The sequence below is a fragment of the Schistocerca americana genome, chromosome 6 (assembly GCF_021461395.2).
Source record: "Schistocerca americana isolate TAMUIC-IGC-003095 chromosome 6, iqSchAmer2.1, whole genome shotgun sequence".
Taxonomy (NCBI): Eukaryota; Metazoa; Arthropoda; class Insecta; order Orthoptera; family Acrididae; genus Schistocerca; species Schistocerca americana.
In genome coordinates, this window is record NC_060124.1 from 297068879 (window position 1) to 297094740 (window position 25862).

Below are 25862 nucleotides of genomic sequence, written 5' to 3' on the forward strand. Positions count from 1 at the left end.
AACTAAGGTCTGGTTTTCGACCGGCTGCATCTTAATTTGCGATTTGTCGCTTTTCTTGGTTTTTACCGCCGGCGGCGCTGTAATTCTCTTCGCAGAAGGCAGCCCTCTCTCTTCTCGCACTCGCGCAGCGGCCTGTTCCCGGTGTATAAAGCAACTTTAAAAAACCTTATAAAAATGTATTGTTTGTTATGACAAAAAAGCGTGTGTTTCGAGATACCACGATGGCACACTACTTGTCGAACAATGTCTGTGCTAGCGAATGCAGGTATCACTTGGTACGAGAATTTCGTAGAAGAGTGTGTAATTTGTATTATTACGATTCTTCTGTAGTTACAAGATTTATAAAACTTACTGTCCTCCATCACAAAGTGCATCAGGTAAACTTGATAAACATTCTGGATGACTAGCTTGCAATATCAAATTACTCTGAATATAACTTCAGTGTCGAAAATTCCCATATTCATTAAATGTATAACACTTACATTATGCTTCCGTAGAAAGGTGCTGTCGATTTGACGCCTGTGTTTTTGGAGCGATGAATTGGCAGATCACAAGATGTTTAATGATTGCTTACCTTCCGAGTACTATCGTTGCTCCGTGCTCTTACTACATTTCACGGTTTTCTAAAGATTGTGCTCCCCTGGGTGTTGCTCGCCAATCGCCACACATCGTACTGTTGCTAAGCAGCGGCGTGGGCCGCTGCAGAGACCCCTGTATTGTTGAGAACTACGTCACGTTATAATACGTTATTTATTTTAAGAGGAAAGCTATCCAGCGATAATAGCAGGGGCGTAACAGTACTCAAAGATTGTTCTGGTAACCATTCTGATGTTAACATATGCAAATCATTTACCTCCTTTAACCAGATCGAAGATCAATCTGCAATAGGACTCGCACATCAGTTAATTGAATATATGAATGAAAGTGGCTATATTGACGGACCATCCATAATGAGTTGCGTGTACAGCGATGCGCAAAAAAGAATCAAGTCGCAATTTAGATTTAGCCCTTAAAGGCCCTGTAGAGGCTAACAGACTAACAGACTATTCAAGAAAGACCCCTGTATTGTGAGAAAGCTGAAAACATTAACAAATTTTTAGGCCGTCTACTGTGGTAGGATTTAAAAATTTGTGCTGCAAATTTTTCCAGAGTGGCTCCAGAGACACCCGAATCTAATGCGTTGAGCTGGCAGATAAAAAACCATCTATAAACTTATAGAGAGATTCTGTGACGTTCTTAGGACTCTGATAAATATAATTCATAAGAGTAAGAAATGAAAGGGACGAAGTGTAGCAACAGGCCTTAAAAATATGATCTTATGCTTTTAAGATTCAATGTAAACTCGAGAACGGCGCTTTCGTAGATAAAGGAAAGATGGGAGGCGCCAACGCGGGTGCATGAAGACTGCTTATGGAAATTTCCAGTATACTTTTCAAAGGAGGTATCCAAACATTTGGCTCAAGCAAATTGAGGGAAACCACAAAAAATGTCAGTCTGGGAGGACGGTCGAGGATTTGAATCTCTGCACCACTCCGCCCGGTTCCTTTCAGAAGTAGCTAGCATGAACGAATCATCCGACAAACTACTAGGCGAAACTTTCAACATCTGTGAAGGATAGGCCATTTAATGTAATTTCAAGTAATGAAATTAATGTTATGTAACAAACGAAGTAAAGCACTAACTATGATGACGTTTGCAAGTACGAAGGGATGATAAATACTTAAATTGACACTTAGTTACCCATTTCAGCCTGTAATATTCACGACTAAATACCTGGTTTTACGAAAAGAGCTTTGTTATAGACGCGTACGAAGCAGTACAATCTTTTTTCGTATCAACCCTCAGTGACGAAAATGATAAACATGAAGTTCCAATGATGTTTTGTCTTGACATTTGTCCTCTTTCCAACGCAGTTAATGCCGATCAGAACTGTATTTGAAGCCGTCCTAAAACGGAATCTGCGGCTTCTGCAAAAGCTGATCTTTTTTTTCAGGATATATATATATATTTGTCACAGACTGCAAATGCTGACCTTTATATATATACAGGGTGTTACAAAAAGGTACGGCCAAACTTTCAGGAAACATTCCCCACACACAAAGAAAGAAAATATGTTATGTGGACATGTGTCAGGAAACGCTTACTTTCCATGTTAGAGCTCATTTTATTACTTCTCTTCCAATCACGTTAATCATGGAATGGAAACACACAGCAACAGAACGTACCAGCGTGACTTCAAACACTTTGTTACAGGAAATGTTCAAAATGTCCTCCGTTAGCGAGGATACATGCATCCACCCTCCGTCGCATGGAATCCCTGATGCGCTGATGCAGCCCTGGACAATGGCGTATTGTATCACAGCCGTCCACAATACGAGCACGAAGAGTCTCTACATTTGGTATCGGGGTTGCGTAGACAAGAGCTTTCAAATGCCCCCATAAATGAAAGTCAAGAGGGTTGAGTTCAGGAGAGCGTGGAGGCCATGGAATTGGTCCGCCTCTACCAATCCATCGGTCACCGAATCTCTTGTTGAGAAGCGTACGAACACTTCGACTGAAATGTGCAGGAGCTCCATCGTGCATGAACCACACGTTGTGTCGTACTTATAAAGGCACATGTTCTAGCAGCATAGGTAGAGTATCCCGTACGAAATCATGATAATGTGCTCCATTGAGCGTAGGTGGAAGAACATGGGGCCCAATCAAGACATCACCAACAATGCCTGCCCAAACATTCACAGAAAATCTGTGTTGATGACGTGATTGCACAATTGCGTGCTGATTCTCGTCAGCCCACACATGTTGATTGTGAAAATTTACAATTTGATCACGTTGGAGTACATACTGACGAAACTAAAATGAGCTCTAACATGGAAATTAGGCGTTTCCGGACACATATCCACATAACATATTTTCTTTCTTTGTGTGTGGGGAATGTTTCCTGAAAGTTTGGCCGTACCTTTTTGTAACACCCTGTATATATAAAGGTCAGCTTTTGCAGTCTGTGACAAAAATACAAACGTTCTGCAAGGAGTCGGTAACGGTTATTCCGTTAGGAAATATTATCTATAGGGGAAACATGGTGCGAATGGTCACGGCCTTGTTTGACAGACGACAGAGTAGAACAGAAATGTTCAAACATTGTAACTGGAAAACTCTAGAGCACGTCTTTCATCGTGGAGACCACGATCGATCTCAAGCACCCTACTGACCTGTCCATAGAGATCGTGCAAATAAAATTATGAAAACAACAGCTTGCGCAGAGGTGGAGAAGCATTAACTCTTCACATTCCCCATCCACGATTAGAAGATGCACAGACTTCAATGCATTAGTTCAATAAAATGTGACATTCGCCATACTGAGTAGAGTGATTCGTTCCAACTACCCCCTTTGAAAACCGGCCAACTTAAGAGTCTGAGGATCCACATGACAGTAGTACAGATTGCGAAGATTGATTTCCCTATGGCTTGTGAAAGATGCTTCATTTGTGAACCACATCTGGCACAGACGCGCCGCTTCGCTTTGCATTTTTGGTAGACAGCAGTCGGAGAACTGCAACCGAATTTGAATGTCATTGCCATGAAATTGTTAATGAAGCGAAATGAGAAAAAGGTGAAATGCATTGGAATAGTAGAATTCGCACAATACTCTTTTGGCTAATTTCACTAGCACATTCAACCTGCCTCACAGTGATATGTGGATACACAACTGCTAAAACATTAGTTGCATTTCACCCATCAGTTGCTCTTCTTTTTCGATGACTATTTTATTCTTCACACTTGCAGTTTCTTCAGTTTTTTTTATGTTTATTAGATTTTCAAAGACAGATCACGATGGCTTGGCACGATCAAAATACCTTTCAGAATACAACCACACCGTTGCTTTAACAGTGTGGCGTCGTTCGCCATAAACGAAAACCATATCCACCATTTCGAATACTGTTGACACCATGGGTTGACACTGTGAAAAGTCTAAATAGTCTCGTGAGCTAGTTGTCTGAGAGCAGAGTATGGACTGATGGTCTTCAGGCGCAAGGTAAAAGGAAGGCCCGTTCCTGAGTAACGGATTTGCTTCTGTTTGGTAACGTAGGATAGACTTTTGTGTGACCTCTTCTCCTGACGGTGGGACAATGACTTGCTGCAATATTATCTTGTTACTATTTGATGAGTTACGCACATCTTATGTCGTCGAAGTCGTGGTTTGAAGGCTCTTTCAGATGCAACACACTGCACCGTTGTGCACATGTTTTGAGCTCAATAAAGATACAGAGATAAACAGATCAAATTAAATGATATTATTCCTTAATATATACTCGAGTAAAGTCACTTGTGCGTTTTACAGTCATAAGAAAATAGACACGATACTGGATACGGTACTAGTACTATCGATATATCGAATTAGTTCTCGATAGGTCGGATGCATACTTGCATACGCATAGTCTTGGAAATGTAGTCGACACGTAGGCGTGGTGCAGATGCATCCACAGCTGGCTTCAGTTCCACTGCGCCAGAAATGTTGTTACTGTTGTGGTTTTGAGGCGAAGGTGGAATGAGATATTGGTAGTTTGCAGCTGTGTTCCTATCAGTACGATTGACTCGGCCATTGCTGTTTGTAACTTGAAATAAAATTCTATAAATTTTACGTGTTTATTTGTAATTAATTTATATTGCCACGTTGTATGATTATTTTTCAACATTAAACTGAAGAACTGCCAATAAAAAAACAGAAGGAACTCGCCGCAAAAGTGCCCGATTCCGGTGGGAGCTATCTCGGCTAAACTGTCGAAGGCACTGCGTGTCACGTGGTACTGTGTCTTATTCACCGCCGGTCTGAACACTTCCCTGTGTGTCACAGTATTCTGCTTTACAAGTGGAGTGAAAGACGTTAAAACTAAAAAAAAACTAAGTGGCACAGGGCGTTGTGTTCGTACACGAAGCTCAACAGATTCGGTTCCATGGGTTTGTCTGACTGCAATATGTAACCAATTACTTGGCTGAAGCGCGATTTTTTCGGCTACATTAACAGCGTTTGCACCCGAATTAAACTGTTATCTGCCGAACTATGTCAAATCTTATCAGTACGGAACACTTGTTAGATCACGTATGGCACTACTGTAAACCACCCTATGAATTAAATTAAAAATCCATGGCCATAATAGAAACAAGTTCATTAAAGTTAGACCGCACCTTTCTTTTTTAATCTAAAGCACATGCATTCGATTATTCTTATTTTGTGTAAGTCACCCGCTGTCCCCCAAATAACAGCGCGCCCGATACTTCCTTTGTATTGCCACTATTGTGCCGTACTCCACTATTAAAATTTCGATCAACATTATCCTAGATCCATACACATACCCCTCACACGGCAACGAAGTGCATGGCACAGGGTACGTAGCACAGTACCACTTGATAGAGTATCTTTCTCTTCCAATTTCGTATGAAGCGGGGGAAGTATGAACGCTTACGTACCTGTGTGCTCGTTTTTGAGGTCTTGATTCATGATTCATTCCGTATGAGAATGAACTATATACACGAATTCCTTGCTGTGCTACCAGTTATCGTACAAGGCACAAAATTCCATGTCCATTCAATAAGGACAATTTCTTTTAAGGACTTCACCGCAAACAGTGTGATACATGTAGTTAGTTAAATTGGTCCATGGATCATTCGCACAATAAATCTTAATGATGTGGAACGAGTCATTTTGCATTCATATCGAAACTTAAACTGTAAATATGGGTACATGGTAAACATGTATCAGTTTTGTTTTTTTTTTTATTTAATACAGATGTTAGTAATTCCTACCCACCATCTGTTACTACAATAATAGAAGTTCTTCAGAATAGCAGTTGAGATTTTACTTTGCTATCCGTCAGACATTTATCACTGGATAGATTATCAAAAATTTTAGTTGCAGCACTGTACACCTTTTTTGTGCTAAAGACAATCATAATTTGGAGTAATGATGCCATTTTTCCTTTTGGTATTATAATTATGTACAGTGCATCATTGTAAGTTTCAACCTGTAGTGGATTATTTACAACGAACTTTATGAGGAGATAATTATGTTATAGCGAAGCAGTAGACAGAATTTGTACAAAATGATCATGGGCAAGCATCACATATTATTCTTACAGCACATTTTTACCAGTGATGGTTTTCTTTCTTAAAGAAGAGTTACCTCAGAACATTATTCCATATGAGATTATTGAATGAAAATGCTCAAACTGTGTTAACTCACTGATTTGTCTCTGCCCATGGTTTGAATGATGAGTGCAAATGTAACTGAACTAGGTTTTTCTAGGAGTTCCAAAATGTGCTTTTTTCAGTTTAAATTCTCATCAATATGGACACCTGAGAGTTTTGAAGTTTCCATCATATTTATTATTTCTTCACCATGTGTTACATATATAATTGGTGTAGTAACCATAGATGAGCACAACTGAATAAGCTGTGTCTTTTTAGAATTGAGGTTGAGGTCATCCACAGAAAACCAGCTGATGGTACTTCTAAGAACACTGATTTACAATTTCTACTCTTTTTGTATGTGTGCTTGGATTAATTACGATACTGGTGTCCTGGCAACAGCATATTTCAGTCTTTCTCAAAAAATGGGCATCTTGATTTTGTGATGTGTTACGGGACATATTTCGGATAAGACAAGGTGTACTATATGGGAACAAGCTTTTACTACTCTCTTGGAAATGCCAACAAAAGCATATGAGCTTTTATTTTTGAGAGAATATATAATTTTCTTAATTTCAGAAAAAGGAGTTGGTTATACATGGATATGATTGGATTTTATGAGAGATGGTTTTCCAACACATTACTATATTTCCCTTGAACTGATTGTCCCCGTACTTTCTACTATATATAAGAAATGATTATTTAATATATGTGCTACCTGTAAGGAACCATTTATAGGTTGTCCCCACAGGATAAAAATTATTTCATTATGCCTTTTAGTAAAACTCGAAGGATGTACTTCTTAGATCATTGCTTCTATCCAATAGCAGAACATTTAGAATTATAATTATGTTGTTGTACCAAGAAGTGACTAGAGAGTCAGTTAACATCAGAATTTTGAGAACATAGAGAGAGAGAGAGAGATGGCATTTTTCCCAGTATTCAACCAATTATCCTGACATTACAAAATTGATATAATGTCCTAGGAGAAAAATTCTGCAATCATTGGTTTTAAAACAGATAAAAACTGAAGTCTGCCACTTGCATTACGTAGAATTGAGCTTATGTGATCATTCCACATCAAATCTTCACAATTTGTTATGTCCAGGTGTTTGTATAAGTTGACAGATTCTACTTCTACATCTGTAGCAATATGCTGCGAATCACTGTGAAGTGCATGGTAGAGGGTACCAGTTATTAGGGTTTTTTCCGTTCCATTCATAAAAAATGATTGTTTAAATGCCTCTATGTTGCTGTAATTGACCCAATTTTACCCTTACAATCCCTATGTAAGGGGGTTGTAGTATATTCCTAGGATCATTATTTATAGATGGTTCATGAAACTTAATTAGCAGACTTTCTCAGGATAGTTTTTGTCTATTTTCATCTCCGTGACACTCTCCCACTGGAGAAATAAACCTGTGAGCATTTGTGCTGCCCTTCTCTGCATACATTCAGTATCCCCTGCCAGACCTATTTGGTATTGGTGCCAAACACTTGAACAGTATTGCAGGATGGGTTGCATTAGTGATTTGTAAGCAATCTCCTTTGTAGACTGTGTGCATTTCTGTAGTATATTACTAATAAACCAAAATCTACTACCTGCTTTGCCCTTGAATGAACCTATGTGATCGTTTAATTTCATGTTCCTACTAAGTGTTACACCCAAGTATTTGTATGAGTTTACAGATTCCAACTGTGATTCAGTAATATTACATTCATATGATACTATGTCCCCCCCCCCCCTCCCCCCTCTCTCTGTTTCTTTCTTCTCCTTTTTTTATATATACTGTGAGTTTATACTATGGTGAACCTCTCCCATTATGGACTATTGGGTACATATCTATCCAGTGCAAGGTCTACTATTCCAGTTGTGGCTCACTGGTATTGTTATCATAGGATACATTTTTACATTCTGTAAAATGCACAATCAAAGAAAGTTGCCAGTCTTTGCACTGCTTTGCAGTTAGCTCAAAATCTGACATGATATTTGTGTAGATTTTGTTGGACGGTACGTGATTATAGAAAACCTCCTTGTCTGATCCTAGATAGCATGCTGTGTTCTCCCTACCAGGAATTCCACCATCCAGTCACAAATGTTGTGTGATATCCCGTAGGACTGTACTTTCATTAATAAGTGTTGATATGATATTGAGTTGAATGCTTTTTGGAAATGAAGAAATACTCCACCTATATGATTGTACTGATCCAAGGCATTTAGTGTGTCGTACATGTAATATTTGAGTTGGATTTAGCATGACAGATGCTTTTGGAGTACATGGGGTCCTTCTGTTCATGATGACTCATTATGGTTGAGCTCAGAATATATTCTATAGTCTATAACAGGCAGATGTCAAGGATAATGAACAGCAATATTGTAGCTCATGTGTATTACCCCTCTAGTTGGTGTAACCTGTGTCTTCTTCAACTACTGGACACAGTTTTGTGTTAAAGAGTTGTTTGGCATATGAAGGTTATGAAAGTGTCAGTTGCAAATTCTGTGTAGAATATTATAGGAATTCCAAAGGACTCTGCAGCCTTGTTCACTTTTGTTGATTTCAGCTATTTCAAAACATCATTGACATTAATATCTATATCGCTCATCTCTGCGGAGGTGCAAGAGTTAATCTCAGACAGAACTCCTGGATCTTCTGTGTAAAGGTACAACAGGAAATGGAGTTCAGCATTTTTGCTTTTGCTTTGCTACCTCCAATTTCAGTTCCTCTATCATCCATGAGTGGCTGGACACCAACTTTGATGCCACTGATCGCTTTCACATACAACCAGAATTTCTTTCTACATTCTGTGAGATGTCTTACAATAAGAGTCTTCTACAGTAGTTGTTAAGGACTTAAATCACTGCTTTTTTGATAGCCAGATGCATTTCATTTTTCAACTCACTGTCTATAGCCCTAATGTTTTGTTATAATCATGAATTGTTTTAATAGGTTTATATCTGTCCAGTTCTTTGTCAGTTATTCTTTTAAACTCTGCATTTGCTGGCCTGGAGCTAAGTTTTTGAGTTATTCCTTCAGATAGGCTTGTGACACTACTGCATTCTTATCTAGTTTGATGAACATGTATAGCTTTCTGCTTGTTTCTTGTCCACTATACTTTTGTGATCATTGTTGCTATTACTGTTTCTTGGTCACTAGTAACAGTTTCGGTGTGGGCATGTCAGAGATGCCAAGTCTGTTTGTTGTCATTAAATGTGATACATTTCCATCATGTGTGTGCTTCCCAGTAATCTGTTCTGTTCTTGAGTTTTCAGCAAAGGCATTTAATATAGTTTTTAAAGATGTGTTGTCAAGCCCACCACTTATGAAACTGTATATATCTCAAATAATTGTTGGATAATTAAAGTCTTCTCCAGTGAAGAGGAAACATACATATTAGCAAGCTGAGCCTTTCTTTAATGGTTAGTAGGAGGACCCAATTATATGTTTTTGCCCACATGTCCTTCAGAATTATAACACCAAGAAGTATTGATTTTCTACAAGAAAATGTAAATCAGTATGAGTGATGAGTATAGTCAATTACAGAGCAAACACGTAATGTTGACTGAACTGTTATTGATTTTAAAAATACCACAGGTCTAGCATCAATATAGTGCTCGCACAAACACTTACATGTTGAAGTGCAAGCAGTTTTAAGGGGAATTCATGTAATTCTGTGTTATTAACAAGACATGTTGTGTACAGGGAAAGTCCGGATTGCTGTTATAAATTATATGGTTTGTTGCAGAAATGCAAAAGTGGAGTTTGGAATGAGAACCTCTACCTGGAAATCTATTGTTTGCCACTACAGCAGAAGTAAAGTCTGGTTCAATAGCATTCTTGATTTTATGTGTTCCAAGGGCTTAATTGTCATGATTCCAAACTGGATTACAATGGTGGTGTAGTTGTTAAAATGGCAAGATGATCTGCAAAATGTTTTCGGATGTCACAGACATCAGTCTCCTTACACTCATGGTATCTGTGTAGTATGTTGTGGCACTATGCATTATCTGAAAAATATCTGACACTTGTCAATTGTGGTGCTGCATTGTCATCCTGAAAATTCATTTCTCAAGGAATGTTTGATTGTAGTTTGGAATAATATCAGGAGTGCATCGTGCAGAAAAACAAGATGCATGCCACTTGTTAAGTAGAAAGTGCAATGTGTAGTCCACTCAGAGATCCGTCAATAATAAATGCCCACTTGTTAATGTTGACCTGCTCATTTACACAGCCAAAACAATAGTTATTTTGTCAGTTCACAGAATAAGGTTAATTTAACTTCATCAGAGAAGTGAATTCTGGATGGAAACTGAAGCTTTGGTTCATAGCATCTAAAAACTATGAAAGAAAACAGAGACACGGGACACAATCAACAAATTTTCCTTATTGTAAAGGCATGTTGCACCAGAAACTAGCAAGGACTTTGATTTATTTGACAAAGAGAAAACTTACAAGATAGTCCTGGAGCAATGCAAGCTATTTCAAGCAAGCACTCCAATCAAAACCCAGTTCAGACAGTATCAAAGTTACAACAACAACAATTGCGGTTCAACATGTAAATGCTGTAAACCAAACTAATATGGCATTTGATACACAATTCACTGACTGCTTTACAATTGTCTCAGACAGGCCGTGGGCTGGCTTTCGTGCAGGATTCGTAGAGGGCAGTTCTCATGACAAGCACCATCTGGTGGCCAGAAGCAGTAATGTTGCGCGAGCTACTTATTTCCCATAATTACATCAGATGCCACTGCTACATCCTCTTTGTGTCCCCCTCCCCCCAAACTCAGCAGTGACTGCTGTGGGAGAAAAATAGGTGGTGCATCACCTGGAAGGACTGTGACTAGGGGTGGTGGCATATCGATGTCCATGGGTGTGACTGTGGAAGGCCAAGGCAGGACTTGTCTTGATGGGACCAGGATGATGGAGATGAAGTTTATTTCGGTGGTGCCACAAAAGTTCATGGACAAAGGCCTTGATACATGTCATGGACCCATGCAGGTGCTAGACATATGCAGATCCAGTTTAGGTTGTGTTAGAACTCTCAGCTTGTCACTGGGGACACCCACCAGGAAGCTAGAGGCCTCAATGACAACATGTGCTGGCGGCAGCTGAACATGTCTGAGGGGCTGCTGTAAGGGCAGCTATGCTGGACTGCGGCCTTCTGTCAGGGTGGCCCTGTAAGCTACTGGTAAACCATGGAGAACATTAGTTCAGTGTTTGACGTCATTTCCTTAAGGACTGGTAGACAAAAAATTAACTATCGTCTATCTGAGTCCATTGGTCGAGAGAATGAACCCCAGATGTGACATGCTCCATTTCATGAAAAAACGCTAGTTCAGATTGCATAGTAGTTCTTTTGCTGCCAGCCTCTGAAACAAGACTTCACAGTTGCAGAGATGGTCCTCTGAAGTTCCACCTATGACCAAGATATGCAGCCTTGTAGTAATTGATCCATAAAATGCTGAAATATTGCAGGGACTGAAAAGATTTGAAAGTAACTGATTATAATGGTAGAGGCAATATGACACATTGGGTACTAGGTAAATTTGTGATGCTGCTCACAAAGGAATTTGAAAATGTGCCTCTGTGAGGTAAATTTCAATAAGTAAAGTGCCATGGCCTAATTTTGCAAAGAGTCTATCCAAGTTAGTGTGGGATAAGTTTCCACTTCTGCTTGTGAATTGTTACTTTAGAGATACCATAAAGTCTCAAGGTGGTGTGAGTTTGCGTGTTATTAGCAGTGGAGGGGGCCATTGAATGGGCGTAAACATATTTTCAGGAGTGAGTGTTTACAGTTCTGTTTTGAGGGTGTCCTTTAGACCCAGGGACACTGGACAAACTATGAAGAAGCATGGGGCAGCTGTCACCTTAATAGTGATGTGAACATTGAAATCAATTGCCTTTCCTACACCATGTGAGAATATTTGAGTGTATCTGTCATAGAAAGGTTTTAGGGCACTGCAAGGCCCTTAGAATTCTGTGGACTGTACTGTTACAGAACCATAAATCGCAGAATGCTCTGCGTGTGTGGTGACGGAAGCAGTGTTAACATCTAGGCACCAGCAGTGCCACTGCTGTGGCTTGTTGCTGCTGATGTAGTTGTTTTGGGATTCAGAGTCATCCAGACAGTGGAACAGATCTGACGGAGCTGGTGTGACATCCCGCACTACCGGTCTGAGAAAGCTGACTGCCACCATGTCTTCCTCCGTTGCGAACAACATCTGGGCTGCATGAGCAGTTTTGCAGGCTTTAACTGTTCCCATTATTTCCACCAGAGAAAGTTCTGATGCCTACAATACACGGCTTCTCACTTTCAAGTCCTGGGTGAGACTCACTATAACTTGTCTGATTAGAAAATAAGGCTAGTTGTGCTTGCACAAATATTTGAAATTGCAAATTCTACTTAATCCATTTAAGTCAGTAGCCTACTCCGTGTCAGATTGATTGGGATGTTTCTTTCACTGCCAAAATTCTAACCTGCCCATAAAAACTTGTTTCCTCATCGATAAATTTTCTTGTAATGAAGAAAATATTCTTGGCAACTCAAGTTCCATCAAATTTGTTAATGATTCAAGTTTTTGTAGTAGCTGATACAGTTCAGGATTTCTTGACCAGAAAATGGCCTTTTGTCTTTTGGTGCAGGAAATTTAGCAAGATGTCATCAGCAGTTAGTTCTCATTCTTCACTTTGTAAATGATGAGGAAGACGAAACATGAATTGCACAGAAAGCATATCGGTTACATTCTGTAAGACTTGCACTGCCTGTAATAATGCCACTGTTAGCTCATGATAACCGCGTGCACTTTATTGTATGTGTAGGCTTCTGTGACCATTGTCACTGTCAATAAAATTCTTGTGGGCTGTTGACTGCATTGTCAGTATATGATAGTGTCCGAGCTTCTGCCACTTGCGATAGTGGCTGAAATGTCAGACAATTTTATATATTGACAATGCAGTTAACAGCCCAGAAGAATTTTATTGACTGTGCAGTTTTTGTTAGTAATAGTTGTAATTCCTCTGTGGTTGAGAAAAATACACTCTCACCTAAATACAAAAATATTCAGAGTCCTGAATGAGATTTTCACTGTGCAGCGCACACTCCGCTGCAGAGTGAAAATCTCATTCTGGAAACATCCCCCAGGCTGTGGCTAAACCATGTCCCCGCAATATCCTTTCTTGCAGGAGTGCTAGTTCTGCAAGGTTCGCAGGAGAGCTTCTGTAAAGTTTGGAAGGTAGGAGATGAGGTACTGGCAGAAGTGAAGCTGTGAGGGCGGGGCATGGGTTGTGCTTGGGTAGCTCAGTTGGTAGAGCACTTGCCTGCGAAAGGCAAAGGTCCCGAGTTCGAGTCTCGGTCCGGCACACAGTTTTAATCTGCCAGGAAGTTTCATATCAGCGCACATGCCACTGCAGAGTGAAAATCTCATTCTGGAAACATCCCCCAGGCTGTGGCTAAGCCATGTCTCCGCAATATCCTTTCTTGCAGGAGTGCTAGTTCTGCAAGGTTTGCAGGAGAGCTTCTGTAAAGTTTGGAAGGTAGGAGATGAGGTACTGGCAGAAGTGAAGCTGTGAGGGCGGGGCGTGAGTTGTGCTTGGGTAGCTCAGTTGGTAGAGCACTTGCCCGTGAAAGGCAAAGGTCCCGAGTTCGAGTCTCGGTCCAGCGCACAGTTTTAATCTGCCAGGAAGTTTCATTCAGAGTCCTATTTGCACTCATCATATGTCCCAAGTGATCACCTCTCTTGTAAAGGTGAGTTGCACAAGAAACTAGTGCAGACTGACTACAATTTATTTGACAACATGGAGATTCGTACAGAATGCTCTCTGAGCACCACAAGCAATTTTAAGTAAGCATTCCAATCAAACTACAGTTCTCACAGTATCCGAGTTCTGACAAAAGCTATCAGAGTTTGACTTTTATCACCATAACCCAAACCAGTATGCCAACAGGCGTGCACTTATTGATCGCATTGCAACTGACTGATGCAGGACACGGGCCAGATTATATCCAGGATTTGTGGAGAGCACTTCTTGTAACAAGTGCTATCTAGGTACAATATGTTGAATGTAGGTTGAAAGTTTTCGGAAGGGGGTAGCGGGGAATGGAGGTAGCAAGCCCAGCCCCACATGGACTGCCACATGGTGAGCAGCCACGTGGGGATAACAAGCCCTTCCTGGCCACCGCAGAACTAGCACCAAATCTGCACTTCATGCTTCTGCAAAAGTGGAAGTCATGCATGGAAAAAAAAATTGCTTAAATGCTTTTTGTAAACAAAACTGAAATTGTCATATGCATTAACAACTTTAATAAAGATACTAACTGTTGCAATTACATGAACTTGTCACAAGGAAGGGATCATACTTAATACAGTGAAGTGTAACGAAGTAACACAACAGGCAACAATGGCTATCTCACACAGTAGTGTCGGCTAGCTAATGTAGGCCACAGCCAGAAACAAATACCTATCGGCTCGCTGAGTCAGGACTGGAGAGTGGTATGCCAATCGAAAGTTAAAACACTATAGTAGTGCCATGACTGTTGAGAGTAATGTTGCGTTGGCTACTTCATGTCCATAGCTACATCAGGTGGTGCCAGTACGGTTTTTCTGTACTTTATGGTGATAAATATGCTACGCAGTAATCTAGTACACCACAATTAATATGCAGGATTGCAGTTGCAGGTACATTGTACTCATGTCTGGATCACTTGCAGTTGTGTGTGTGTGTGTGTGGGGGGGGGGGGGGGGGGGGGAATCCGCAATCCGCCTGGGTCCCGACACATCCATTTTAGTTTCATGATAAGACATACTGGGAACAAACCCATCAACAACTGTTAGTTCACATACAGAAAGTCTTTTACAAATTATGTTGGCCCTGAAAAGGGCCTTTTTTGTAGCTAGGACATTGTTTACTTAAAGGAGGTGCTTGAACTGGCGACCCACTGACATGACAGAAGCTTGGTAACGTTCAACGTGTTTTGCCAAACTCTTTCAAAGATTCCTGGCATTGCCCTGATGTGAATGGTGGCACGTTGAATGTGATCCATTAATTCCTCTTTGTTTCTAGGTGGTTGGCACCTGGGTAAGTGAACTAGAACTTTGAAAAATCCCCGCAGGAAAAAGTCCGGTGGCGTGAGGTCTGGTGATCACGGGGCCATGTTCTATGAGTACCTCTGCCAATTACCCAGCCATCAAAGAGTTCATTAAATATCTGTGTACAGCAAGACTGTTATGTGTGGGTGCCCCATCATACTGCAACCACATGCATAGCCGTATGTCCAGGGGATCAACTTTCAGCAAGCCAGGTAGAGTTTCTTGCAAAAAGTGAAGGTAATTTGCCTCGTTGAGTGAAAAGGTATGCGGACCAGCCCAGTCAGATGGTCACCCAAAATGCCTGCCCAAATGTTGAGTGCAAACCATTCCTGGTGTCCATGGACGGACGTGACATGAGGATTTCCCCTTACCCAGTAATGAACATTTCGAGTGTTGTAAAGGCCATCCCAGTGGAAGGTGCACTCATCGGTAAACAACACAATTGTGGGGAAGTCAGTATCTCATGCAACACATTGCAGAAACCACCAGCAAAATCCTAGTCTGTGCTCATAGTCTGCCACAGGATTTTTTGTTTCACCAAGTCACCAGTGAATTGCTGTAAACATTTGCAGGTGTGGGTGGTGTCTTGCTGGGTACCATTCCCCATACAACCTTTGAGCTTGGTGCACATTACTGTCGGCTAGTCCATAAACAAAAACCATATCTCATTGTTCTTCAAACGAATACTGTGCCACCATGCTTACTGTACAATTAAATTGCAGGTGACGTGTGTGCTCCAAAGTGAAGCTTATGTGTGAATGCCTCTGACGTGAAGTGGAGACAAACAGCAAGATCTACTCGACATGTGTGCGTATCACGTTGGGGCAGTTACGGGGTAAGGGACATGAACCAACAACCGTAGCGCTGCCAGTCAATCGATGAATGGCAACAGGGCAGTCCCATGGCCAATTATAGTGTATGGCACCAAGTTTCCGTAGTTTGAAAATGGTGCGTTGTCAACCTACACAACATTAGTAGCTTTGTTTCCTACTGGCATCAGCTATCCAGGGTTAAAACTTTGTGACACAATTTTTCTCCACCCTGTATATTCAAATCAAAATTTAAGATTGTGCTGCTATTCACTTCCGCTGTCAGAACCTTTCTACCTGTAGTGCTATTTGGGCAATATTACTGTTAATAAATTGTACAAAGTCTGGGACCTTACCATTGGCACCCCTGCAGTTAACTGATACCACATTAACAATTTCTCTTTTTGATATGCAAGAAGAACATGAGTTGTTGTTGTTGTTGTTGTGGTCTTCAGTCCTGAGACTGGTTTGATGTAGAGATGGGCAAAACTGTTCTTTTCAGAGATCGGATCAGAACTGTTCACTCCCTGAAATGAATTAGCTCTTTTTCATGACTCACCACTCATTTACAATAGAAAATAAATGGAAGGCACATTGCCCTCTAAACTTGGTTTATTCCACTACTATACCTGTATTTTGATCTTATTTGATCCTATTTTGAAGTAATGAGTAAGATAATGAGTAATGAGTAAGATAATGAGTAAGAATTTTGTATTGTTTATTGAAATTTCCACGATATGACAAAGTTTTTGATTATTGATTTATTTTGCACTATCGTGGTTTTTTGGGTGATCGGAAAATGTTGTAACTTCAGATTTACATTAACAATATATTTGGCTACAATGTGTTAAAATTTCATTAACCTCATACAAATACATCGCAAGCCATATATTTTTAAAGTGAACGTTTCCTTCCGAAGACGCCTAAAATCGCAAAATCCGTACCAGAATAAGAAAAAAACTATAAATTTGACTGTAAAACGAAAGTGCTGCATATAGCCTTACGCAGAATAAAACAAGGAAAATATTGGTGTATCACATTTTGCGATACGTTTATCGGTTCGCTCGTAATTAAAGCGTAAATTCGAGTGTCCATAATAAAAATCCTATAGTAAGAGGAGTCGTCAGGAACCTAATCTAATCAGTTTAAACAAATAAAAATAAAATAAAAACAAATGATGTATACATAACATAATAATGTAATATACGTAGCGGTATTACTACGAAGAACAATATCCAGTAGAGACGAACTCCGATGCAGAGCCGCTGAGTCGAGCAGGTCGAGCCGCGAGCTGTATTACTGCGTGAGCCGAGACCGCAGTGACACCTGAGTCGCTTTGCTCAACGCTCTGGCTAGAGTCGAGACGGTGGAGTGAGCGTTGAGCGGGCGAGTTCCGTGGGTGGGGGGGAGCGGTGAACTCACCCGCTCCGAGACAAATCGTCTGTTCTCTTGCGAGCAGGTTGTTGCAAGTAGTTCCTATGTTATCCGCTAGGTGGCTCTGTCCTGTTGCTCGCATCAACTGCCCAGAGGGCAGGACGTGCGACTGAAACGATCGCCGACAGAGTGCGATGCGAAGTCAAGCTGCGCCAGACACTGCGCGCGGCAGACGACGCACAGAGACGGCACGGCATATGTGAAACACAAAATCCAATGGGGCACTGCACAATGCAGGCAGCCAAGGTAGAAGCAGGGCAGAGGCCGGTGCTGGCTGTGTTGTGTGACGTGCACTGTGCTGTGACCAGCAGAGGCGCCGCTGATATGCTCCGTCTCTCTCTCTCTCTCTCTCTCTCTCTCTCTCTCTGCCGTGGGAAACGTTTGGAGCTACCGTTCTTTTTTTCTGAATCACTGATTGTTCACTCCTTTGAAAGATTCAACTCTATGAATTAGTTCAAGAGTACATCCCCCATCTCTAGTTTGATGCAGCTCTCCATGCTACTCTATCCTGTGCAAGCTTCTTCATCTCCCAGTACCTATTGCAGCGATCCCTTGATGCCTCAGAACATGTCCTACCAACCGATCCCTTCTTCTAGTCAAGTTGTGCCACAAACTCCTCTTCTCCCCAATTCTATTCAATACCTCCTCATTAGTTATGTGATCTACCCACCTAATCTTCAGCATTCTTCTGTAGCACCACATTTCGATAGCTTCTATTCTCTTCTTGTCCAAACTATTTATCATCCACATTTCACTTCCATACATGGCTACACTCCATACAAATACTTTCAGAAACGACTTTCTGACACTTAAATCAATACTCGATGTTAACAAATTTCTCTTCTTCAGAAACGCTTTCCTTGCCATTGCCAGTCTACATTTTATATCCTCTTTACTTCGACCATCATCAGTTATTTTGCTCCCCAAATAGCAAAACTCCTTTACTACTTTAAGTGTCTCATTTCCTAATCTTATTCCCTCAACATCACCCGATTTAATTCGACTACATTCCATTATCCTCATTTTGCTTTTGTTGATGTTCATCTTATACCCTCCTTTCAAGACACTGTCCATTCCGTTCAACTGCTCTTCCAAGTCCTTTGCTGTCTCTAACAGAATTACAATGTCATCGGCAAATCTCAGAGTTTTTATTTCTTCTCCATGGATTTTAATACCTACTCCGAACTTTTCTTTTGTTTCCTTTACTGCTTGCTCAATATACAGATTGAATAGCATTGGGGAGAGGCTACAACCCTGTCTCACTCCCTTCCCAACCACTGCTTCCCTTTCATGCCCCTTGACTCTTATAACTGCCATCTGGTTTCTGTACAAATTGTAAATAGCTTTTCGCTCCCTGTATTTTACCCCTGCGACCTTCAGAATTTGAAAGAGAGTATTCCAGTCAACATTGTCGAAAGCTTTCTCTAAGTCCACAAATGCTAGAAACGTAGGTTTGCCTTTCCTTATTCTATTTTCTAAGATAAGTCATAGGGTCAGTATTGCCTCATGTGTTCCAACATTTCTACGGAATCCAAACTGATCTTCCCCGAGGTCAGCTTCTACCAGTTTTTCCATTCGTCTGTAAAGCATTCGCGTTAGTATTTTGCAGCTGTGACTTATTAAACTGATAGTTCGGTAATTTTCACATCTGTCAACACCTGCTTTCTTTGGGATTGGAATTATTTGTACGTTTGTCTGATTTGTGCGTTTGTCTGATTATGACACATATTTTATCATGATAATATTATGAGAAGGATATATTTTACTCACTTTAAAGTGGAGATGGTGAGTCACAGACAGCCACAACAAAAAGGCTACTAAACATCAAAGAATAGAAAATCCCGGATGGAATGTAAGAATATTATGAGAAGGAAAGTTGCTACTCACCATATAGCGGAGATGCTGAGTTGCAGATAGGCACAACGAAAAGATTTTCACACTTAAAGCTTTTGGCCAGTGACCTTTGTCAGCAATAGACACACATAAACACACACACACACACTGACACAAAAGCAACTCACACACATGACTGCAATCTCAGGCAACTGAAACCACACTGCGAGCAACAGCACCAGTTCATGATGAGAGTGGCGACTGGGTGGGGAAAAGGAGGCAGCTGGGGCGGGAAGGGGAGGGATAGTATGGTTTGGATGGCGGACAATGAAGTGCTACAGGTTGTGCGGTGGGCAGGGGAGAGGGGGGGGGGGGGGGGGGGAGGGGCTAGGAGTAACGGAAAAAGAGAGAAATAAATAACAAAATAAATATAATTAAAAAAAAAAACTGGGTATGTTTAGCCGAGACAAACGGAAGGTCACATTGAGACGGCACAGGATAAGACCAACATATGCATCCATAAGGCATCTCCAATCGTCACCAGTGGAGAGAATAATGAAAAGCCTCGGGAATCTCTGCCGCATCTACTGCTCCAAAAGGCATGCCACCAGGGATATCTTTTTACATCATTTCCAGGATGTAATGAATGAGCTGCCATACGGAGTCACAAGAATGGCACCAGTGACCAAGCTATGTGTAGTGCCGGAATGGGAGCAGAGAAGGGGCTGGATGGGTGAGGACAGTGACTAATGATGACTGCTAAACATGTAAGGTTTTGGCCATAAGGCCTTCTTCTGAAATAGACAACATACATACACAGACATCCATGCAAGTGCAGCTCACACACTGTTTGCGTGAATGTGTGTGTGTGTGTGTGTGTGTGTGTGTGTGTGTGTGTGTGTGTGCTGCCTATATAAGAAGAAGGCATTCTGGCCAAAAACTTACATGTTTAGTAGTCTTTTTGTTGTGCCTGTCTGTGACTCAACATCTCTGCTATATGGTGAGTATCAATCTATTCTTTTCATAATATTATCATTATTCCATGCTGAATTGTTATATTTTATCATGAGCCTGTGGAGGATTTTCTTTAACCTAAAATACCTCATGTTAGTGCCACATACACTCTGTTACCTGAGTAACTGCTTTCTGTGTGTAGTACTTGCCCAATTTATTGAGGTAGGGTTTTCAGTTCCCTGTGTGGCAGTGATGACCAAGAAATCATCATTTCATATCATCACAGAAATCATCTGAGCCTCTGATTTAGGCCTTCATTCAGTTCTAAATCATATCTACAGCCAATGGGTCACAGGCAATTCTGGTTATCCTGAATGACAGCAGATTCAGTGCACATTCTGCTGCAGGATGAAAATTCATTCTGGAAACAACTCTTTAGGCTGTGGCTACGACATTTCCTGCAGTATCCTCTCTACAAGACAGGTGAAGAGATGCTGAGAGAAGTGAAACTGTAAGGGTGTGTCATGAGTTAAGCCCTTCCCCTCGAAAGGCAAAGATCCCAGGTTTGAGCCCTAGTTTGGCATACAGGTTTAATTTGTCAAAAAGTTAAAAAAAACTGGATATGATGCTGCAAATCACAAGCCTCGCTTGTACCATGTCTGGGAGGCTATATTAATTTCATTGATTCAGCCACCCATCTAAAGAAACCAAGAATGGCTTCTTAATTCAGGTGATAGGCATTGTTTGTACAAACTTGAACTATGATTTGCAACCAGCTCCATCCAGTGTTCAGTAACTGCTAGAACACACATCTTGGAAGTTAGAACTATGGTGAATATATTGAGTGAATACTGACCATGCCCTGTGTGTGTGTCTCCATCACCCATGTTATACTGGAGATCTCAATGACCAGTGGTGCTCGGTGTTGGCAGGACTTTGCAGAAAAATAGGTCACAGGCACAACAGAAGTGGGGACCTGTGATGGCTGAAGTGTGTTTTTAACAACGGACAGCACCTGATTTCAGTTGCACTGGCCTTAATGGGACAATCTTGCAGCCAGAATCAACATTCACTTTCTGTGTAGAGATTCTTCCACCATTTGCTTTTGGTTGAGGACAAACTAGACATGTCATTTGTATCAGAAGGCATACCGTAACATCATCACAGCTGTGATGAGATTCCTGAGGTTCCACAGCTTTTGAAACAGGTGTCCAAATGTTGCTGCAGCGTAGGGCAGTAGCTTGAATCATGTTGACTGTGGCCAGCTCAGCTTATAGCTGTTTCCAGACTGCAGCCAATCCCTGGTATGTCCACACACAACAACCACACCATTATGCAGACATAATAATAAGATGGAACAAAGTACTAACATAACCAGTTAGAGGCTAACAGAAAACAATGAGGAGACAGCAATGACCGCAAGATTGTTGCCCTGCAGGTGCTATAAATCTACACTATTAACATTATAATATACAAAGAATGAAGAAAGAAAGTCCCCTAGTGTATCCCAGATGGTGGAAACACAAAAATCTGTGTACAGATATTTTGGTAAACAAAAAAAGCTTTCTTCAGCTTGAAGGGGCAGTGAACCTTAGCTTTGGCAGTAATTCATGCATTTCATAATTTTAAAGTTAGTTCTGCTAAAAAAAAAAAATAAATAAGGAGATGAAATTTAACCTGCACTTTTAAGGATAGCTGTCTTAAAGGAGATATTTGACAACTATATACTATACAAACAGACTGGGCTCTTTAGAACACTTGATGTTTACATTTCTGATAGAGTTCTCCAATTAGAAATAACAAAGGCAGCTTTCCTGTCCATATATTTCAAAGTCTGGTTCAAACCAACAAAGGCACCAAATTTTTTGTGTAACTAGAGAATGAACCTATGCAGTTTAAAAAAAACCATTGAAAAACTCTTCTTCATTTCTATAGATCACCTTGAATGAAGAGAATATTTTATTCTTGGCACACTTAATGCTGATGCAGCTGATGCCTCCAGAGTGGCAATCAACAGAATGTGGAGGCTGGTGGGGTGGCTGGTTCTTCCTGTATCAGCAGGGTGATGACTCATCCATCGGTGCTCTATTCTGTGGGCGAAAGTAGGAGGACACAGTGGGGGAGGCAGTGAATGTGCACAGTGCAACAGTTGGGGGCATCCTACCACAAAAATGTGGTGACTGATCCCATCACCCAGCTGGGTTCAACAGATCGTAGACTCAACTGAATTGAATGTCAGAAACATGCTGCCAACCAAAAGACAGGGTCCAAACAAAGCCTGTGGGGAAAGCACGACAGGTCATGACAGTCCAGGGCATGCAAATCAGGGTGCAACAAATCTAAAAGACTTGGTGGCTGGTACCCATGCAAATATTCTGCTTGGCTGCAGCTGTTAACCAGAATTGCACAGTACATGGTGAGAAAACTAGACAGTGCATCATCATGGGATAAGACAGAGACAAACTTTTCCATTTGGGTCTTGAATGTCTGGCACGACATGTTCAGAGCTAAAGCATGACTCAGAGCTAGAAGGCAGGTGAAAATGGGCAGTAGTCAGATGCTGATACCACTGCAAATGCAAAATCTTCAAACTGCCATGATACAAATAGGTGACCATTATTGAATGTGAGGGTCCTGGAGGGAGCCCTTAATAGCAAAAGTGACAAACAATGCACGAACAGTAATCACCAGTTTCATGGAAGACAGTTTGGCAAAAATGGGAAATTGGACAGTGCATCCACTACTAGGAACCACATGCTTTCCAAAAAGGGGTCCATGACATTGACATGCACCCAGCTCCAGAACTGACCAAGTTGAAAATAGACAGAGCAGTGAAGTATGGTTCTGTGCGCAGGGCTGCACAAGATGTTCAGTATCATCACTAACTGTTGGCCAGTAGATGTGATGCCATGCCAAAGCCTTCATACCTGACATACTCCAGTGCAGCATCTGGAGTATGCAATGACACATCACAAGGGGATGACTACTCAACTGCTCTGCTCCTCTTTGGCAAGAATGGGAATCACCTGGACCACATTGAGGTGTTTATGTAGGCAGAAAAATATATGCCATGCTGACTCTGCTCCTGAAGTGGCCCATGCTGTCTGGACTGCTGAAACAATTTTCTGAACGAAAAAAAATGGGCCTCAGCCTCTTGCATTGTTAAAGGAAAATTGAGCAGTGTCTGCTGTGAGGCATCATCCACTGCGAAACACCAGATCTGGACACACTGGCAACTGCGATAGGGTATCCAAATTTGCATTCTGGAGAGTTGACTGATAATGAATGTCATAGCACTAATTACCGAGAAAGAGCACCAACCTCTGCAATCAGTGGGCAGCCCTATCCAGTAGCTTGAAATGATGGCTGAATATGAAACTAGGGGCTTGTGGTCAGTGACAGGTAGGAACTTCACACCATACAAGAAAACATGAAACCTTTTAATACTGAAAATAATAGCTAGTGTCCTCTTTTCAACCTGTGAATAGTGACACTGTATCACTGAAAGCATCTTCTAGTGTATCAGTGATAGGCTGCACAGTATCATCTGGGTCCACTGCAACAGAACCAGACATGTGCCATACTGGGACTTGTTAGCAACCAAGTTTAATGGTTTACCCAGTGTAATAGAAGCCAAACAGGGAGTGGAGCACATACACTGCTTGAGGGACAGAAAAGCATGTTGACAGTCCACAGACAATACAAATTTAGCATCCTTTTGGTGAAGGCCTTTACGGGGTGACAGATGTGCAGGGCTTGAGGGATGAAATTAGCATAACAAGAAATCTTACCCAAACAGTGCAGGATCTTGGGCTACAGCAAGTTGACAATGGCTTTGAAATGCTTATCTGTGGGAACAAGGCGATCTTTGCTGATCATGTGACCCAAGAAATATACCTTTGTGGGGAAAAAATTATATTTTTCCAGTTTCCATGAAAGCTGGTCTCCAGAAGGTGTTGGTAAATTGCCTGCAGATTTTGTAAATGCTCCTCTCATGTATAACCCATATCTAATATGTAAACAGGGTAGTTGATGCAACAGGAAATGTCTTGAACCAACTGCTCCAAATATTGTTGATAAATTCCTGGCACAGACAAAATTCTGATGGACAAGCTATTAAACTGATAAGGTGCTTGATTACTAAGAAACTGAGGAGGGTCATCCATTTGACAACTGCAGGTATGCCTCACATAAGTTGATGTAGGAAAAATACTGGCCTTCTGACAATTTCATCTACAACTCCTCTGGCCATGGAACTGGATATAAGTCCATAACACATTGCACACTGATTGTTTCTTTAAAATTGCCTGAACGGTGCATGATGCCACTTGGCTGCTGAATCCCCACCAGAGGGATGGCCCACTGACTTGACGAAATGGGAGAAATGACACCAAAGTCCCACCAGAACTTCAACTCAGTTTGAACTTCATCACACATGGCAAAGGAAATTGGAGGGGGGGGGGGGGGGGGGGGAGTAATAAAATTTAGGTTTTGCTAGTGGCAGGGGGAGACACATACCTCAAAATTTTCTGCTCCACCCAAGGTATTCTCAAGCAGCTGCTCACATTACTGTGATAAAGAGTTCAAATCTTGATGGGAGACTGACTGACACTAAATGTTCTTTGTCCACTCTCTGGAAACCGAATACAGAAAAGGCATCAAATCCAAGAATATTTTTTGCCAAACCTGAATTAACCACTAGCAGTGTAAGTTTCCATTCCACATTCTTATAATGCACTGAAGGAGAGAGAGAGAGAGAGAGAGAGAGAGAGAGAGAGAGAGAGAGAGAGAGAGAGAGCAAGAAAGAAATGAATTAACCACTAGCAGTGTAAGTTTCCATTCCGCACATTCTTATAATGCGCTGAAGGGGGGAGAGAGAGAGAGAGAGAGAGAGAGAGAAAGAAAGAAAGAAAGAAAGAAAGAAAAGCCCCCATAAAGGAACATGCTGTTTACTATGAGACACAACTAGACATACTGTCCACTGCAAAGCAGTTCAACCAAGGAGCCTGTACATTTCTAAGTTAATGATGCTGACTGTCACTCACATAGCTACCTGAAACTCATTTGTTTGTCCATCCGTAACTAACATTATCAGAAAATGCCTGGAGTGATGACTTGTGGGGTGCCAGAGGCAACATCTGAGGCCAAGGTAAACATTACAGCCTCTGACGGCTGCCCTGTGTCTCGCTGACTGTCACAAACTGATACCAAATGGCCTTCTCTTCAACATACCCCACATGTGGTACTTGTAAATGAGCAGTCCTGTGTAATGTATACCACATAATAACTGGGGCAGGACAGCTGACTGGCCTATTGAGTGGAAACAGATGTGGAATGAGAACAATGCCAAGAGCCTGAAAAATATTCCAGGTTGGGACCACAACCTTTTGACTTATTTGTAGCCGCCAGGGATCACTGTGACACCGCTGCACTTGAATCGTCAAAGGCATCATCACATGGTGGCTCAGCAGAAGACACAAACACTTTGCCGCCCTACAGGACATTGTGGTCTATCTACCTTCGCCAACTACCTGTTATTGGAAAGTGCATCCCTTGCT

General features: G+C 41.3%; 1 protein-coding gene and 1 non-coding gene across 2 annotated transcripts in view; both read left to right on the forward strand.

Moving 5' to 3' along the window:
- Window positions 1-4809: 4809 nt before the first annotated feature.
- Window positions 4810-25862, forward strand: part of LOC124619394 (beta-galactosidase-1-like protein 2) — an 82363-nt gene continuing 61310 nt past the window's right edge. The window contains exon 1 of the mRNA XM_047145746.1: window positions 4810-4959. Within this exon, the coding sequence (XP_047001702.1) occupies window positions 4956-4959 (4 nt within the window). The 5' untranslated portion in view covers window positions 4810-4955. The remainder of the gene's footprint in view (window positions 4960-25862) is intronic.
- Trnas-uga lies at window positions 13776-13850 on the forward strand. The gene has a single exon. It is a non-coding gene; the product is annotated as a tRNA-Ser (tRNA).